The 18886-nt window shown below is 41.1% G+C and overlaps 1 protein-coding gene across 2 annotated transcripts; it reads left to right on the top strand.

Moving 5' to 3' along the window:
* Window positions 1-788: 788 nt before the first annotated feature.
* Window positions 789-10582, top strand: PCDH18 (protocadherin 18). Of its 2 annotated transcripts, none has more exons than XM_082760056.1 (4): window positions 789-3553; window positions 4486-4574; window positions 4700-4863; window positions 9137-10582. In XM_082760056.1, exons 1-4 carry the CDS (start codon window positions 1052-1054, stop codon window positions 9805-9807), a joined length of 3426 nt encoding a protein of 1141 aa, XP_082616182.1. In that variant the 5' UTR covers window positions 789-1051; the 3' UTR covers window positions 9808-10582. The 2 variants fall into 2 exon arrangements, with proteins under 2 accessions (XP_082616182.1, XP_082616183.1); XM_082760057.1 differs by having other exon boundaries at window positions 4489-4574; window positions 9137-10581.
* Window positions 10583-18886: the final 8304 nt, after the last annotated feature.

The following is an 18886-nucleotide window of genomic DNA, read 5'->3' on the forward strand; positions in this document are numbered from 1 at the left end:
CGAACTGTAGCATTTCTGGAGTACATAAAATACATGACCAACTCAGCCATAAGGTATTGTGTGTCTGTGTGTGTGCGCAAACGTGTTGCAGTGTAAATAGTTTGCAGCTACAGAAGAGAGGTGCGTTAAGGAAATTGTCCAGAACACTTAATCTGTTTTGTGGCTGCTGCTTCTTTAAAACCCTTGGTGTGGATAAGGTGTACTTAGCACAAATTGTCATGGTGAAGCACGAAGAGCTTTTTCAACCAGGGTGAAAAAGATCTGAAGCAGCAGCACGGGGCCAGCCAAGAGGAAAGCAGGGGAACACACACACACACACAGGCACATGCGGGAGAACCACGCTCAGGCACACGCCGCTGCACAAATCGTGTAGGAGGAAGGCAGGGCATGGCCAGAAGCGTGCGGAAAGCTATTGCCTTGACAAGCAGGAGGGAGAGCTCCCCGGGAATGGGGGGCAGCTCCGCGTGGATGTCGAGGGAAGCAAGGCAGCTAACGGGGGGAATGAGATGGCGGGGGCGCGGCTGAGCCATCCGCCACCCCCGGCTCGTTTACCAGGCGGACGCCCCGAAAAGACGCCGGCTGGTTAAACGCGGCTCCTACAGGCACGGCGCCGGGTGTGGGGCTGGCTGTGGGGCCGGGGCCGGGTGTGGGGCCGGCTCTGGGCGGCGCTGCCCCCGCCCGTCGGGGCTCATTGGCTGCGCCGCGGCTTTGTCCGAGCCCAAGTGAAGTTGCGCGGGGGGCTGCGGGCTGCCGGGCGCTCAGTCTGCCGCCGAGAGGGCACTGGGGAGGAGGAGGAGGAAGAGGAAGAGAAGGAGGAGCGCTCTGGGAGGCGCCGCGGCGAATGGAGGGCGGCTGCAGGCGAGGGAGAGTCTGAGGAGCCGGCAGAGCGGCGAGGACGCGTGGATGGGTGTCCCGGCACGGTGCGTGCGGAAAAGTTTGGTGATCCGCTAAGGTACCGGTACGCGGCTCCTTGCACAGGGACCAGATGTGCGCGGGGGTTAGGTCGCCGAAGGAAGCTTTGAGATAATTGCGCTTTACTTCGCTCGGAGGGATGAACCGCAAAAACTTAGAGATGCAGCGCAGCGGCAGTAAGATGCACTTTGTGTTCGTTTTTGCACTGGTGGCGGTGTCTTTCCATAAGGCTGCGCTGGGGAAGAATTTGAAATACAGGATTTACGAGGAGCAGAGAGTGGGATCGGTAATCGCAAGGCTATCGGAGGACGTAGCGGATGTTTTATTAAAAATTCCGAACCCTTCCTCGGTTCGCTTTCGAGCCATGCAGAGGGGGAACTCTCCCTTGCTTGTAGTCCGTGAGGATAACGGGGAAATCAGCATAGGAGCTAAAATTGACCGGGAACAACTCTGCCAGAAAAACTTAAACTGCTCCATAGAGTTTGATGTGATCACTCTGCCCACTGAACATCTGCAGCTTTTCCATGTGGAAGTTGAAGTGCTGGATATTAATGACAACTCCCCGCAGTTTTCCCGGGCTCTCATCCCAATTGAGATATCCGAGAGCGCAGCTGTAGGAACCCGGATCCCTCTGGACAGTGCTTTTGACCCAGATGTGGGGGACAACTCCCTTCACACTTACTCCCTTTCTGCAAATGATTTTTTTAGTATTGAAGTGAGGACACGGACTGACGGCGCTAAGTATGCGGAGCTCATCGTGGTCAGAGAACTGGACAGGGAGTTGAAGTCAAGTTACGAACTCCAGCTCACTGCTTCAGATAAGGGGGTGCCGCAGAGGTCTGGCTCGTCCATCCTGAAAATAAGCATTTCTGATTCCAACGACAACAGTCCTGTTTTTGAACAGCAGTCGTATATAATTCAACTCTTGGAAAACTCACCAATTGGGACTTTGCTCATAGACCTCAATGCTACTGATCCAGATGAGGGCGCTAATGGTAAAGTCGTGTACTCTTTTAGCAGTCATGTGTCTTCCAAAATTACAGAGACTTTTAGGATAGATTCAGAAAAGGGGCATCTGACCCTCCTGAAGCAAGTGGACTATGAAATAACCAAATCCTATGAAATTGATGCTCAGGCTCAAGATATGGGGCCAAATTCCATTCCAGCTCACTGCAAAATTGTAATTAAAATTGTGGATGTGAATGACAACAGACCTGAAATTAACTTAAACTTGATGTCCCCAGAAAAAGAAGAGACAGCCTACATTTCTGAAGGGTCGCCCCTGGACACTTTCGTTGCCCTAGTCAGAGTGCAAGACAAGGACTCTGGCGTGAATGGAGAGATAGTTTGCAAGCTCCATGGACACGGCCACTTTAAACTCCAAAAGACTTATGAAAATAACTATTTAATCTTGACTAATGCCAGTCTAGATAGGGAAAAGAGATCTGAATACAGCTTGACTGTAATAGCTGAGGACAAGGGAACGCCGAGTCTCTCCACGGTAAAACACTTTACTGTCCAAATCAGTGATGAAAATGACAACCCACCCCGCTTCCAGACAAACAGATATGAAGTTGTTATCTTAGAAAATAACTCTCCAGGAGCGTATATCACATCTGTGACAGCCACAGACCCAGACCTAGGGGACAATGGGCAGGTGACCTACACTATTTTGGAGAGCTATATTTTGGGAAGTTCTATAACCACCTACGTGACCATTGATCCCTCCAACGGGGCGATCTATGCCCTGAGAACTTTTGACCACGAAGAAGTAAATCAAATTGCATTTATGGTTCAAGCTAGGGATGGAGGGAGCCAGCAGCTTGTTAGTAATACCACAGTTGTACTAACCATCATTGATGAAAATGATAATGCACCTGTCATTGTCGGTCCAGCACTACGCAACAGCACGGCGGAAATCTCAATCCCTAAAGATGCTGGAATTGGCTTTCTTGTCACCAGGATAAGGGCTACAGATAGAGACTCTGGTATGAACTCTGAACTCAGCTGCTCCATAGCAGCTGACAAGGAAAACATCTTTGTGATGGATCCCAAAACTTGTGACATCTCCATCAATGTGAGTGTTGAGTCAGTTCCAGCAAAACAATGGGAGTTTTTTGTGATAGTCCAGGATAAAGGCAGTCCTCAGCTTAGTACTAAAGCACTTCTGAAATGTACAGTTTTTGAGTATGTTTATTCATTTTCAAGCACAGAAGCTACTTTGGTAAGCCAGCCCTCTCTGGATGTCTCAATGATAACAATTATATCCTTAGGATCAATATGTGCCGTGTTGTTGGTCATTATGGTTATCTTTGCCACGAGATGTAATCGAGAGAAAAAGGACACCAGGTCCTACAACTGCCGTGTGGCAGAATCAACCTACCAGCACCACCCAAAGCGACCCTCACGACAGATCCACAAAGGGGACATTACATTAGTGCCAACGGTCAATGGCACTTTACCCATCAGATCTCACCACAGAGCGTCTCCATCATCATCTCCGACCCTGGAAAGGGGACAAATGAGCAGCCGGCAGAGCCACCACAGCCACCAATCGCTTAACAGCCTGGTGACAATCTCATCTAACCACGTGCCTGAAAACTTCTCGCTGGAACTCACCCATGCCACTCCAGCTGTTGAGGTAAGGTCCATACCTTGTTTAGCACTCACACATTCACTTGGGAGCGTGGAGCTGTTCTTCACACAACCTGTGAGAGCAATGGGCAGATAGATTGATGCCCAATGCATTACAGATTTATCTTTAGCTATCACAGCTTTGCAGTTTTACTCCAATGCATCTGAATCCATTACCTTCGGGAACAGGATTAAATCTGTTATTGGTAGCATTAGTTCTTGGTTCTCCCCTGTAAGGCCGAAACAATGGAGTGTAACATACAGAGTACTCTGCTGTGGTTTACTGAGCTTCCTCCTTCTTCCTTGCCTTCCCTTTCCCTCTGCATAGCTCTATTTAAGAAGGAGTCACAGAGGATTTATATATAGGGACAATAAAGGACATTGATTAATGGAGATGGAAAACCAAAAGGTTAAATATTGAAACAGTTTAAGTACAGGCATTCCAATGCATTTCTGATACATGCATACATTATCCTAAAGTTTGACACCTCCCATTTCAATTTCTGTGTAGTGGTTTAAATGAGTGCTGAGTCCTGGTAATTCCCTATATGTAGTTCAATGAAATTTTATTTTGAATTAGGATCCTGGAATGTCAAAGGAATGTTCTAATCTATGAAATCAAAACAAAACTCCAATTTAATTACTTTTTTTACTTGTTAATGACCTAATTGTTATGGGTTCCAAGGCTAACGAACAGCAGTGTGCTTCCTCATTGTTCAATGTCTTCAGATGTTTTCTGTGGCAGACTGTACACTAATAAGTAGTCTGTTGTACTGCATTATGTATGTGCAAGAATTTGATTTAATTAAACTTTAAAAAGGGAAAAGAAGAAAAAAAAAAAACAAAACCAAAACAAGAACTGAGAGGCTAATTAGTGGTTTTACAACTAGGATTATGAGCTTTTATTTGAAGGAATCAGTCTCTTCACCTTTTCTTTAGCAGGTTTCCCAGCTTCTTTCGATGCTTCACCAAGGCCAGTATCAACCAAGGCCAAGTTTTCGAGGAAACAAATATTCCAGAAGCTACAGGTAAGGATCTGAACTGTTCCCCCAAGTGTGCTTTTATATGTATCAGAAAATACATTAATGTGTTTTTTAATCCAAGTGATACATGGGATAATTATATTCCACAATCACTACAATTCTCTTTACAGATATGCCCTACAAGATATGGATAAATTCAGCTTGAAAGACAGTGGCCGGGGTGACAGTGAAGCTGGAGACAGCGATTATGATTTGGGTAGAGAGTCTCCAATTGACAGACTTCTTGGGGAAGGATTCAGTGACCTTTTCCTTACCGATGGGAGAATTCCTGCAGGTAAGAGCACAATGGAAGCTGAACAGGTTATTTACAGTACTGCCTAGCTGTCACTCTGATAAAGCTACTACTGAGGAAGCAAAAATTCTTTAGCTTTCAAGTCTTGTGTTTCCTTCTGTTTCTTCGTTAAATATTGAGCTGAAGCCTTCCCATATCTAGCCAAATAAAAATGCAGATGCAACTGAAAAATCTGCCCACAGCAATGCCTACTTTTTACTGTTATTCACATCATCATGAGCTAGTTCCAATCCTCCCCCTTTCCTCAGCCCCCCTTCACCCCCAAGTATGATTTGCTCTGTGTCCTTAGATTTTTAATGACTGGGTGGATGTTTTTGTTTAAAGGCAGGCAGTTGTGGTTTGTTAAAAATACACTGAACTATAATTTAGGAGATGCATTTTCCACAGTGGGTTTCATCCATAGGATATAAACTTCCAGAATTCAGAAATGGATGGTGAAGGTGGTTGAGGAATATGGATGGCAGAAGAAACAAAAGTATTTTTCACACTTAAAAATGAATTTAAGTGGCAAAGGAAGAATCTAAATATGTGCCAGATTTCAAATAGTGCAACCGTAATTTTTACAAGAAGGAGCTTAAGAGAAACAATTCAGGGGTAGAGGGCAAAGCAGAGAAAAGGTAGAAGAGGTTGAATGAAAGCGACATAAACACACACCTGTACAGATTCATGTGTTCGAAGTATCATTTTTGAATGTTATATGTTGAATATTAGAGGATAGCATGGGAAATCACACTGCATATAGACATAAGAACTTCAACATGATTTTAATAATTCTACAGCCACTGGTTGCACCCTAGATCTCATACCCATATCATATAATATTTAATTCTCCCTGTATAACCAACAGGGACTAAATAACTTCAGTATGGGTTAAGTTTACATCAAGACTGATTAATAAAGTAACTCTCTACAGCGGAATGCTGCTTTATAGTATGGTGCAGCACATGTTCCTTCCTGCAGTGGCCCCCTCACGTCACCCAGAGCTGCAGAGTAGTAGCTCCTTCCCTCTGCTGCCACATTAAACATCTGTGGGGTAATTGTACCTGACATTGGAACATTTTACACTAAGAAACATGCAAAGCAGGAGAAAAGAAAAAAAAAAAAAAAAAAAAAAAATTTGTTCTTCTTAACCATTTTAAATTTAGACAATAAAAATCCCTTTGCATTTTGTGCTCCAGACCAGGTCTTGTGTCACCTATCCAGATGTTCAGCTGTCTCCTCAACCTAGTCTTGAACCAGAGGCCTTGAAAATTTACTGTTTTATTTTTATATATTTTTTTTTCCATAATCTTTAACTGAAATCTGGAGTCCTAATACTTTTTTTTTTTTTTTCATCCTCATTTCCCTCAGTTCCTATTGCTTATTCTCCTGCCATCTAGCACGAGGCATGCCTCTTTCTCTCCTGTGGTTAGCAAAGCAGGGAGGGATCTGCTGCAGATCTCAGTTGCCAGGGGAACTTCAAGTGCAATGGCGTTTGCACTGGCGTCCGGCCCTGCCGCTGCCAAGGAATAGCTGTCCCCTTCCCGCTGGGCGGCTGGGGGCTGCCAGCAGGCAGGAGTGGTTATGCGCTGGGCTAGCTGAAATGCCTGTTACTCATTTTCAGCTCTTGCAATTCGCTCTCTAAACAGGAAGCCTAAGGGTAGGGTTTCCAAAAGTGCCCGGCCTCCGCCTAATGCTAATTGAATTCAGAGTAAGGAAAACTCCTGCTGAGTACAGATGCAACTCAGTTTAGCTATAAAGAAGTGCATTTAATCTCATCCAGATGCCCATTTGCCACAATGTGTGGTATTAGTCCATCAGACAAGTATGCTGAGCTCATTCAGATGAGACATGAGCTGTTCCAAATCCCCAGTACAATCCAAAAGAAAAAAAAATCTTCCTGGAGGTTTCCTGTTCTCCATTTTGAAAGGTTTCTGCATTGTTAGTCTGGACACAGGCTAAATGCTGTGAGAAAGCCCTTGCAATCTGTCCCTTTAAGGTAGAACTGGAGAGGAATAAAGTATTTGAAACTTTCAAAAATGGCATGATTAGAAAGTTTGATAACTGCCCCTGAAAGACTTGTTTCTTTCTCTCACTTTTTAAATCTTCACCAATAAGTTTTAAGTTCTGGGGGAAACAGTTGTGCATTTCTCTTTTTTATTCTATTGCTGATTCAAGGGCAGACTGTGACACCATTCAATTTCCTTAGAGTATCTCTTGATCTTACGCTCAAGAATGCCAGTATTTATTATTTTATACCTAAACTAATCCTGATAACATCAGTAGCAAAGCTCACAATGAGGCAATCCCCACTGCTAATGAAATGGTAGACCACTGAAAGTCTCCTGTTAATTTACACGAGTCTTCTTATTTAGAAGAGTAATCCTTACCTTCTGGGATAAGTTGAGAGCTGGTCCTGGCACAAAGGATCACTGAGATATCTTTTTTCCTTTCTAACTCTTAGGCATTTCCTGTAGAATAGCACATGTGTGCTTTTCAGGCATGGGAATAAATCACTCTAAGGCATTCCACTCAGTCATACCAAAGTATCAGGCACTGATATTTTCTAAGTGTTTTTTTTTTTTTTTTTTTTTTTTTTTTTTTTTTTTTAACAAGTAGGCCATTTGCAATACCTTGTGCAGTCTGCAGCCTGAACCTATGTTCTTGAAGAAATTCCTACTTGTATAAGAAACTGAGGAAGTTTATACTCATAAGAATGAAAAAGGCATTAGAAAAGCAAACACTATGATAGGCTGTGTAAAGCATAGAGATAAATAACACTGACAGTTTTAGGGTAGCACTTTATCAATCATGGGTACCTTTGAAGCTGAAATACACTATTCAGTTCTGCTTACACCACTGCAAAAAAAAATCTAAAAACTTTTGATAAACTGAGTGGATCCAGAGCCAGATGGGAAATGTGATGAGAAAATGAGGAAAATCTACAGGGCATGACTGCAAACATTTAGTTTCAGAAGTGATATTTCTTTGGTATTTAATACATAAAGGATTAAAGAAAAAGAACTTCTGTTTCGCATGGGATAATCTATTAGTTGATGGGGATTAGGGGAAAATTTTCCTATGGTCAAAATACACGTAACGCAAAGCTTGGCATTGCTGAAAACTTTCTTTGGAAGTATGTGGCTCATATTCAAGTTAGTGCCCCCTGCAATGCCTCGATCCTTTCCAGCAGGTCTGCCAGGTACCCACACAGCGCCCAGCCTCATGTCCAAGGCTTCATGTCCTAAGAGTCACTTCTTGTTGGAGAGGAAAATTTAGCCTCTCTCCTGGCACATGCCTCTTTGCAGGTCTGTCCATCTGTCAAATAGGTCTTTGCCTGTCTCTGCTTCAAAGGGTCTTTCCCAGACCTCTGCAATGGGAGAGGTGTTTGAGGGCTACTCTTGCAGTGCCCCTTAGTGGGTAGGTCAGTCACTGGCCTCATTGTATGGCTTTGGCCTGAGACACAGCAGGAAAACTAAGCAGTGAAAGAGGGAATTTTCCACCCTTTGGCCCTTCTTGCTGGCTTGGATGCCTTTGGAGGCCCTTTCTTGCTGGATTGGTGCTCCCCTTGTGCCTACACCTGAGCCAGCACAGCCCAGTAACCTGAACGGCAGAGCTGCAGATGCAGTTCAGAGTGACTCCCCTATAAACCCAGGGGTCACACTGGATATAAATTAAGTATTCTGGTACTGGATTAAAATTTAAATGATTTGGTTAATAGGGTCAGATGTTAGTGGATCACCCTGGTATTTCAACACGCAACTCATTGTCAGATCAAAAGGAGATAAGTTAATGGAGATCCCTCTGCACATTTTTGTTCTTTCTTCTGTCTTTCCTCTGTCCGTTTATTCTTATTTTTTTACTCTCCTATGTTTCTGCACTTGCATGCAGAAGACTTCACTAAAACAAGTGTAAGCTGGAAGGTAGAAATACCTTCATTTTATTTGTTTATGAAACAGTACTGCAGAAAGGGATTGAGTGGCTTTAAGTCATGAGTGCTAATTTTCTCCATGGTTAAGGTATGACATCACTTTTCTGCATGTTCTGCATTTTGCTTTCTCATTTTTTGAGAATATTTAAAAATAAAAGTACATTAGGATCCAGAACATTTGCATTTACTACTGTCGTGCACACAGAAAATGAATCCAAACATCAGGTTTGAATGGCTCTGATCTTTAGAGAAGTTCAGCTCTTGTCTGCCTTGGGTGTTAGATGCTGTTAGTGTGATACCTGCAAACAAAGCGGGATGTTCACTCTTATCTCTTCTCTCTTGCAGCAATGCGACTGTGCACAGAGGAATGCAGGGTTCTGGGCCACTCAGACCAGTGCTGGATGCCACCACTGCCCTCTCCCTCGACTGATTACAGAAGTAACATGTTCATCCCTGGGGAGGAGTTTCAGTCGCCGCAGCAGCAACTGCAGCAGCAGCAGCAGCAGAGCCTTGAGGAAGATCCGCAGCCTGCTGACACAAGTGAAAAGAAGAAGAGCTTTTCAACATTTGGCAAAGACTGTCAGGGTGAGGAGGAATCGGGGGACACCTGCACCTCCTCTCTTCTCTCTGAAATGAGTAGTGTCTTCCAGCGCCTGCTGCCTCCCTCACTAGATGCCTACACAGAGTGCAGTGAGATGGATCGCTCAAATTCGTTGGAGCGCAGGAAGGGACATTTGCCAGCCAAAACTCTAAATTATCCACAGGGGGTGGCTGCCTGGGCAGCCAGCACACATTTCCAAAATCCTGCCAACAATGGGCCCACTCTGGGGACTCACTCAAGTGCGCAGCCTTCCTCTAAATGGCTGCCAGCCATGGAGGAAATCCCAGAGAATTACGAAGAAGATGATTTTGACAATGTGCTCAACCACCTCAGTGATGGCAAACACGAACTCATGGATGCCAGTGAGCTGGTGGCAGAAATTAACAAGCTGCTGCAAGATGTCCGGCAGAACTAAGTGTTTCAAAAGCCTATTTTTCCATATTTATGGAAAACTGGAAGGAAAAAAAAAAAAGAACAAAAACCAGACTGACGAGAACTGGCATTGCCAATTAGTTGCATTTATCATAAATGTGTCTGTGTATGTTGAATATTAAGATACTGTATTTTCATATGTACACAATGCAAGTGTGATTATCTTTATCTGTATTTTAAAAATACATTTGTACCTTATATTTATGTGTAATTTAACAAATAAATTTTATTTTTGTACACCCACAGCAAGCATGTTTTCCTAAATGTATATAGATGGTACCATCCCGGTCAAACATCCGTCATTCTTGCCACACAGGCATGTAGTTTAAAAAAAAAAAAAAATAATACTGCTTTCCATTGTTTCTTTTAAGTCACAAATGTTATGAATACAAATCCAAACCACTGAAACATTATCCAAACATTAGTTTCAATAACTGATCCAACACCTTGTTGCAATGTTTCATTCTTGTAATAAAGAGTTGTCAACTCCCATGAAGTCTAAAATGTCCTTTTTATTTTGATGTTTGGTCAATAGAGTCATTCTTCCATTTAATTAATGGGTTATTGTAGTCTTGGGTCTTCCTCCGTTTTACAAGTAAATGTTTTCTCAAGTGGACAAGTCATGGAATTCAGTGATGGAGCTTCTAATACTATCTTTGCCTTAAAAAAAAAGAAAAAAAGAAAAAAGGTAAATGTGTTCTGCTATTGTTATTGTGCAAAGCCAGCTGAAGTGAGTGTTGTATACCTGAAAGACAGCAATAAAAGCAGAATTTCTGACCTCAGGCTGAATTCTCACCCTATGTAAATAACAAATTGCAGGTGACTGCTTTATGCTTGTAAATGACACCAAAATAAAATGGATGTTGCATCTCTCAGGAAAACTATATTATTTTACATAGCAGCTATTTTTTTTCTCATTTGAGAAACATGAGTAGGTTCTGGATTCCTGAATCTTGTTTTGGGAGAGTGTTACTTTATAAAGAGCCAGACAGAAAACTAGTAGTTTGGCCTTTCATTCCAGGTTGCAGATGCATATTTATAGGATATATTTTATACCAGAAGTGTGTGTAAAGTCTGGCATGTACCTTTATTCTGGAGACCTGCACTTGTAAAGCTCACAAGTACACTATAGAATACTTTTTAATTATAGAAACAGAAAATTCTTTTTAATATTAATCTGAACACATGCCAAAATTTTATTTGTCTGCATACGTTTGTTTGGTCTGTGCATAAGATAATGTTAATCTCTTATGGGTTTCATAGTGCTGTAGCTGTGACATCTGTAGATGTACAGGTATTTGTTGGCACCTAATGGAGAAATTCACACCTCCACCCCTCAAGAGTTTACGAGTATAGGTATGCCAGTTAGAAATACCAGGATCTCAGACTTCTAACCAACTATCCCTATTAGCAAAAATCGCAATGAAGATGATATCACCAGCATGTGATTTTGTCAATATGACTTACACATTTAAGAGAACTGGCTTATCATCATTGGTTAAAGATTAACAGTGGAGGCCATTTCCATCTTGGAAAGTTCTTATAGCACCTTTGATATGCCAACAAGACTTCAGTCTCATTCAACTACATCCAGTAACCAAAAAAAGTCCTTTCCCAGGCCTGTTGCCAGTGCCCAGCCAGAGCCAGCAAATTCTCTTGGATCACACTTTTCTCATTCCCAATCCAGCTTCTAATTGTTTCCATCCATCTCCTTCCCAATGCCTGACACACAGGCTACTTTTATTCTTTGTGCTTGCCTGGGCCTTGAGGGCTCTAATAGGCCTTACAGGCCACAACCAGCCTCAGCTGGGCCTCCCCCATACCCTCTCTCTGCCCAAGGCCTCCAGATTTCATTTAAGCTCAGCCCAGGGCCTCCAGTTGGCTGTGTGTTGGTTCTTTCTAGCTATAATTCCTGAATGGAGCTGGGCTTTACTTTAGAGTGATGTCTCCAAACCCAGTTACCGCTGACTGGAGCTCTCAAAGAAGGCTTTGTGCTTTCCCCTCACTACACTGGGGGCAGCTGATGGACCTTGTTACCAGCACCTGGCTCAACCATCAGCATTCAGGATGATCCCATGGCAATGAGGGTACTGCCTGTGCTGGAGTTAGCCTGTACCCCTGTGGGACAGCCCCATTCCTGGCACTCCCTGACAGTTCTCTCATGTCCTGTGTTTGTCCAGAGCCCTGTCTACTTACAAGCAAGGTCAAGTTGACTCTGATACCAGTCTAGGTGCTGTAGTAGTCCTACTAACCCTGAAGCTCACAAGGGTGTAGCATTTTTTCTTAGAGAGGTGGTTTCTGTCTTACTAACTCAGTTCCCTCTTTCAGTTTCCCTCATCTTTCCATCAGTATAGTTTTGGTCTTGCCCTCCAAGTTCCTTCACCCCTACTTCAGTCTCCTTTCACTGCATCTCTGACTGATCTTCACTGACTCATCTTACCTGCGTGCTAATCCTGTATGGCTTGTGGCTGTATTCCTGTGCTTATGAAGTACTTCGTGGGTATTGCTAACATCAGCCACGACTGAAATTCCTAGTTTCTACTTCTTCAGCTGGATCTAGTTAACGTACATTCCTCAAATCCTTTCTTGCCCTAACTTTTCATATATAGCTGTAAACTCTGCTGGATTCCCAAGTTCCCCCACACCTCTTAATGGGCCACTGGACAGGGTAGCAGGGGGTAATGTTCCCACCACACCTACCTGATGCTGTCTTTGCACAGATGTAGAACAAGAAAGGGAGGCTCAGGCAGAGCAACAACTCTTGAGACAAAATTCATGCCTGCTCAGGAAATCAATGGTTATTTGATTCTAGCCTGTAAACACATGAAGTGTGAGGTAGCACCAGGGACTGGAAGTTATGTTAAAAATGTACGCCAAGGGAGTTTGGCAATAGCTAATAAATGTGGAAGTTATTTTAAGTTTTCTATTGACATGGATAAAATATTGCTGTCTGTCATGAAATCAACAGCAGAAAACAAAACTTGCCTTCAAGTAGTGCAGATCCCTCCTTCATAAATAAATGCAGGTATTACTTCCTGTTTCCAGAGGAGAAAATATTAGACCTTCGGGCACAGACTGGTTTGTGCTGTCTGATGACTTGCAGGGCAGCCTGATAAGCTCCATTTTCACAGTCCCACCATCCACCAGGGATTACCAACCTGTTTTAAATTTAAAATCCTTAAATCAGTTTATACCCACTGGCCCATGTCACATGGATAGACTCAATGATTTAAAGAGCCATTGTTTGTGGAGAGAGCTTTCCAGCAAAAATATGACAAATTAATTTATCTAGTACTGCTAGGCATCCAACTATCATAAAATACCTAAGGTTTTCCTAGAGGGGATTTCTATACCATCACACAGTAATAGTATTTGGTATGTGCATTGCTGCAAGAATATTTCATGTAAAGGGACCACCTATAAGACCAGTGCAGACTCCAGGAACAAAAATAGTTATTTAGATTATATGTATATTATGTTATTTAGATTAATGCAGCAGTCTGAGCTGTGCTTATTATTAATAGGAAGCTTGCTAAAAGTTCTGGAGGTTGTGATACTCAGAGAAAAATCTGTCTTAATTCTACTCTCAGATTAGTTTTCCTCTTTTTTTCAGGCTTCCCTAATAAACATGGAAAAATATTTTATACGTATATATGTGTTAGTGTGAAGACACATGCACACATATATATACACATGTATAGGTGAATCCTAGTGCCAAATCTCTTCTATGACAGGAATAGTTCAAACTGATATTTCACAGATCAAAAAACATAAAATATATAAAATCTTGATTTGCTATGTGTTAACAAGTAATAGAGGATTATGGATTAATGATGTATTTTAAGCACCAAATCTGAGCATGATTATGCTGTCCAGAACACTGGGTTGCTAAAACTGCTATAAACAGCTGTAATTTTATTCTTGAAGCCAAAAAGTTTTCCTCCTTGGTATCATAACGATAGAATGGTCTTGAAAGTCATCAAACATTAATTACCAAAATAATGATAAGTACTGTGTGCTGGTGGCTCTGTTACTGGTGCCATAGGTGAAATTCATAAGACTTCTGAAGAAATAAAAAGCTTAATTAATACATAATTAACCATTCTTTTTCTCCAGACTCCCAGCATGCTTTCTTTTTCAGTCTTTTCTGAATTTGATACACTCAAAAATATACTGAAATAATGACTAGAGAGAGTAGGTTGTTTCACCACTTACTTAATTTGTATTTGAAGTAATTCTCTGACCACTGCATCACACTTGACTATTCGAGGTCCATTAGCATAAACACATTGAGAGGATATGGAGGATGTGGCTGCAAATAATGTCTTTGTTGCATTATGCACCCTGATCATGTTTATAGTTACTTGGTTTAAGAACAGCAATTGAAAGCAAACAAAGCTACCACAAAATATTTAACCTTCACTGTTTCCTATATTATTTTATTAAAAAAAAAAAAAAAAAGACATTCATAGAAAATGCCAGGAAACTTAATTTCCTCCTCTTCTCTGCAACCTGTGGAGAATGTCAGATGTTTCTAAAGATTAGAAGAATTGAAAACCTCAGTTGTCAGATGCATATATGAAAGAAACCTACCCAACTGCAGCACCTAGACTGGGAAAAGTTTGTCTGCAAGCTGTGAAAAGGCTGGATTTATGAAGAAAGTCTTATATTTAAACTTTGTCAGGAAGGACACACACATGAAGATTAGTTCAAGTTGTTTTAAAGAACAAACACTGAACTGTCTCCTGTTTAATGATCATTAGAAGGCTAACGTTATCTAAACTGAGATTCCTAGGAGACTATTGCATAATATGTTTTTTTTTTTTTCCCAACAATGCAGGTGGTTACAGGAAGGAGAGAAATTGTGCCTTAAATGGTATCCCTGGATCAGACTCTGTCCTTATATAAAACTTACCCTGCAGCATATTCTGTAACATAGTTTATATAAGGAAGTCATAATACTTTAACTTGAATGAATAAATCATTGTAATTAACAATTCCATTGCACTTTACAACCTTGGAGCTGTAAAACCATAAATGACTAAGTGTTTAAAAAATAAAAAGAAATGACAAAAAGAAAATGAAAAGAAAAAAAAAAAGTATTCTGGGATCATTTAACCCATCATTGAAAAAAGAGGCCTCTCTGAAGAGGCACTCAGGAACTGTTTAATCTATACTGTAAAACCTATTTACAACAGAGTTGGTAAATAATACCTTGTTAATTAAAACTCAAGGGACATTCATCAGAATTGTCTAATAACCAAAGCTGACATTTGACCAAAGTACACGTTATCCCAAAACTAGCATCTGCATGCCTACGGTTTCTTCATATGGCTTTTGTTTAGTACTGATTCCAGAGAAGAAAGCACTACCTATTCTCCTCGAAGGATTTTTATCATTGTAATGACCACACACAATGAACGCCAAGTAACCTTCAGAAGTTTACAAAGTCACAGAAGAAAATCTTACCCAAGTCAGATTTATCTTCACCCATTTATGAAGAAAAATGTTTTTAAGCAAGTGTCCTAAAGGACACAGCTAGAAAATCTCTTGAGTAACTGTAAGTTTATCAGTTTTTATCATGTAAATCCTATATATAGAATCTCAAAATACGGATGTCATCGTGTTGGTTGAGTCTATTTCTATTACTTAGACAAATGCCAATCACCCTGAGAATAGAGGTCACTAACTACATGAGTTCCCATGTAAATACAACATCAAGTTCTCTAGATGTTAAGGTATCTGTGGCTGGCCACACCAAGGTTTGTCACTGACTGAGCGCAGTAGGGCAAGTGATCCTTTGCCTAACTCTTTTCACAGGCTTGGTATATTGGAGGTTTGCTGTCTGAGCACACTCACACGAAACTGGGCTCTGGAGAAAATTACAGGAACAGGGAAAAGAGGGCTGCACAATGAAATAGGCACTGGAAGTCAATTGTCTTCCCTTCCAGGTGGCCGCCCCTGAATTCTCCTCATGGGCATGTTTTCTCTCTGTGGCTGAATAGTATGTGTTTTAAACATTTAACAGAGACAGCAGCATCAGTGGTAAGAATTGAAATCATATGGTAGGCTAGTAGTTTGGACAAAAAGTTTAAGATTCCTGAGTAGAGAAAATGGTTTGAAGCTGAAATTTCTTATAGCTCCAGTAACATTAAAAGCCCCCATTATAATTGCTTATATTTTGTGAGGAAAAAATTGTCATATGGTCTTGCTCTGAAGTTAGGATTGATCATAGTGGATTTTTCTTATCTTTTATTTTTAACTTTTAGCTTTTATTTGTTGAACTTAGAGCATTAACCCAAGTCCCATATGTGCTGCAATCCCATCTTCTCCCTCTGTGGTCCCTGAGCATTCCTGCCTGTACTCTTTGCTGCCACTGTTGCTCAAACAAGGATATTGTGATCCAGTTGAAGGAGCAGATCTGGCTGAAAGCCAGTGGCTTGTTCATGATTTCACAAGTGCTACTGCAGCGATGTGTTGGGAGTATACAGCAGCCTGGGCTTTGGTTGGCATTGGCTGCTACAGAATTATGCTCTCGATCCCTGCTGAACATGAAGCTATTCTAGTTTGAGTATTGCTAAGAAGGCAGCTATGGGAGCATGGAGTACAGGGCAGGCTGCAAAATCTCTTTTAAATGCTAAGTGTTTGGGTGACAAACTCCTAATCCTGCACTTTAGGGCTGCTCTGCTAGTAACACACAGCTGAAAATGGTTCATACGTGTCCGTGGAGGGTGATCTTTCCTTGTACAGTGGAGGCTTAATCCATGCTGCTATCATCTGGTTTGCTTACTGACTGGTTCAGGTGCAATGTTCCCTGTCAAGGGGAGTGCCCCATTATATTGCACAGAAAGTGTGTAAGCACTGTAGATCCCACTGTGTTAAGAGGTACAGACATTTTCTTGTGCATTTGGCCTAAAATTGCTGTAAAGATTAGGAAGAGGTGAGTCCTAACTCCTTTGTTTCATTCAAATAATTCCTTCCTCTTTTGTCCCTTCTTGTTGTGGGGACTAATACCCTTCATCTCACTGAAACCCTGAATGAGTGTGGGGTAGGAAATATACATACAAAGAAAAAACACATGCACCCCTCCCCCACCCCCCCTTTTTTTTTTTTTTTTTTTTTTTTTTTTAGGAAAAAAAAGGACTAGTAGCAGGAAGTAAAGGGGGACTGAGAAGCCAGTGCTCTCCTTGGTGGTCTAGAGCTCTGTGCAATTTGCAGTTTTTACAACAAATTGTGAAATTGACAATTTTGCATTTTTTTTTTCTGTTGAATTATTCAGTGCAAAATGGTATTTTTAAATTGCAATATTTACCCGCTTGGCAAGACTTGTTTCCAGCTGGTAAGCCAGTGTCCCGGGGTCCCCATGGCAATGTTAAGTGGAAACCATGAATTATTCCTTAAAAGGAAGCGTTCTTCTGCTGTGTACAGAAAATAAAACAGCCTCTCACATATGGTGCTGTGGCGGCTGGCTATAATAACTTGGCATAACTTAGTTTCTTTATCTTTTAAAAAGATAAGAATTCAGCAGTGATTATATTTAGATCTCAGAGTATTCAGCTATCCAATTATTATGTACAGAAAAAAATAGCTATGACAAGGAAAATAAGCAAAGTCCATATAAGAGAGGATTGCATTTGTGTTGCCTTTCCACAGGCTCCTGCTGGTTTTGAAATAAAATGGTTGCTCTCTCTGCACATAAACAGATGTGTTACATGTTTAAAATTGCATTGCCATAACCATGGCTGAAATGGGATGGGGGGCACATGTGAGCCTGGGACTCAATTTTTATGTTTTTGTGATGTTTTTTTATTTTTATGTGATCGTGGGCAGACTCAATTTTATCCTGGATGGGGTTCGTAAGAAAGGCTAATTGCTGATGTCCTGGAAAAAGCTAATTGTAAGAATTTTATACTCTTAATTAGCTGAAAGTACTGCCTGCGTGTGAGAGTATGTGCAAAGATCCACTTCCAAATTGTACAAGAATAGGAAAGGAATAGGTTAAAAAAGTCTTTTTTTTTTTTTTTTTCCCATGTTAATCAGGCCTATGCTACAACAAGTAATGCTTATTATCCCAAATATTTGCAAACTGGCAGGTAACCTGCCTGGCTTTCTTACAAATGATGACAAACAACCACAGCAGCTTAGTGCATCTCTGACAAAGAATGATGGGCACTTTTTATTCAAATAAAATGGAAACATAAGCTTGGTAAATTGGCAGACTTGAAACCACCTGAACTTATTTTGACCCATCTGGCTTTCTTAAATTCTTAGAATAATTAGGTCACCTCACAAAAAAGACCATGTTGATTTGTATCCAGTCTAGAAAAATGCTAGTGGCAAAATCTGTTTGTCATTTTTTCAAAATATCAGTGGGTAATATTAATATTAAAATCCTTCTACATCCTCAGGTTTGGATTTTGTTGTTCTTGTGGAAGTTTAAATCTGACCTGATAAGTGCTATAACTTAAACTTTTGCTAGAAATCTTTCAGAAAAGTAATTCAGGCATTATAGTTTCAGTGGTGAAATAGTTGAATGGCATTTGTACTGTTTTAAGAAACCAAGCTATACTGTCTCAATCATGCCTTCTGACCTTTAAAACCCGTTAAACAAAAACAACTGTAAAGATGTACGTTGAAGGGCAACCAAAATTCAGACCTCTTCATTGATTTTTGTCTCACTGTAGCACATAGGACAGCAAAGTATGTGCTGTAGATGTTTGAATCTGTAACTTTATATGGAAAAAAAAAAAAAAAAGCAAAAGAAATTTATCATTAAAAACTGATTTGTAAGTAGCTAAAAACTGAATGGCTTTCTGCCAACAGGGGTGAACAGATATGGTACATTCTGATGCTGTACATTATTCAGCACGTATTTCTTCAACATCATTTACAACAGTCTTCAACAAAACATTCATAGATAATAAACAGCAGTTCAGGTGAACTGTGCAGAGCAACAGTGAAGACTTGTCAGCCTATGTAATTTTGCATTTTTGTATGTATTAGAGTAAATTACTTCACTCCCTCATACTGGAAGAAAAGACTGCTATATAGAAAAGGTGCAT

This window comes from Aythya marila (assembly GCF_965140915.1).
Source record: "Aythya marila genome assembly, chromosome: 4".
In the NCBI taxonomy this organism is placed as follows: domain Eukaryota; kingdom Metazoa; phylum Chordata; class Aves; order Anseriformes; family Anatidae; genus Aythya; species Aythya marila.

Excerpts from the sequence above, each read along its gene's own strand:
- PCDH18 (XM_082760056.1), top strand. The coding sequence starts at position 1,052 with ATGAACCGCAAAAACTTAGAGATGCAGCGCAGCGGCAGTAAGATGCAC. Across the intron at positions 3,554-4,485 it reads ATGCCACTCCAGCTGTTGAG|CAGGTTTCCCAGCTTCTTTC; the intron begins GTAAGGTCCATA and ends CCTTTTCTTTAG. Across the intron at positions 4,864-9,136 it reads CGATGGGAGAATTCCTGCAG|CAATGCGACTGTGCACAGAG; the intron begins GTAAGAGCACAA and ends TCTCTCTTGCAG.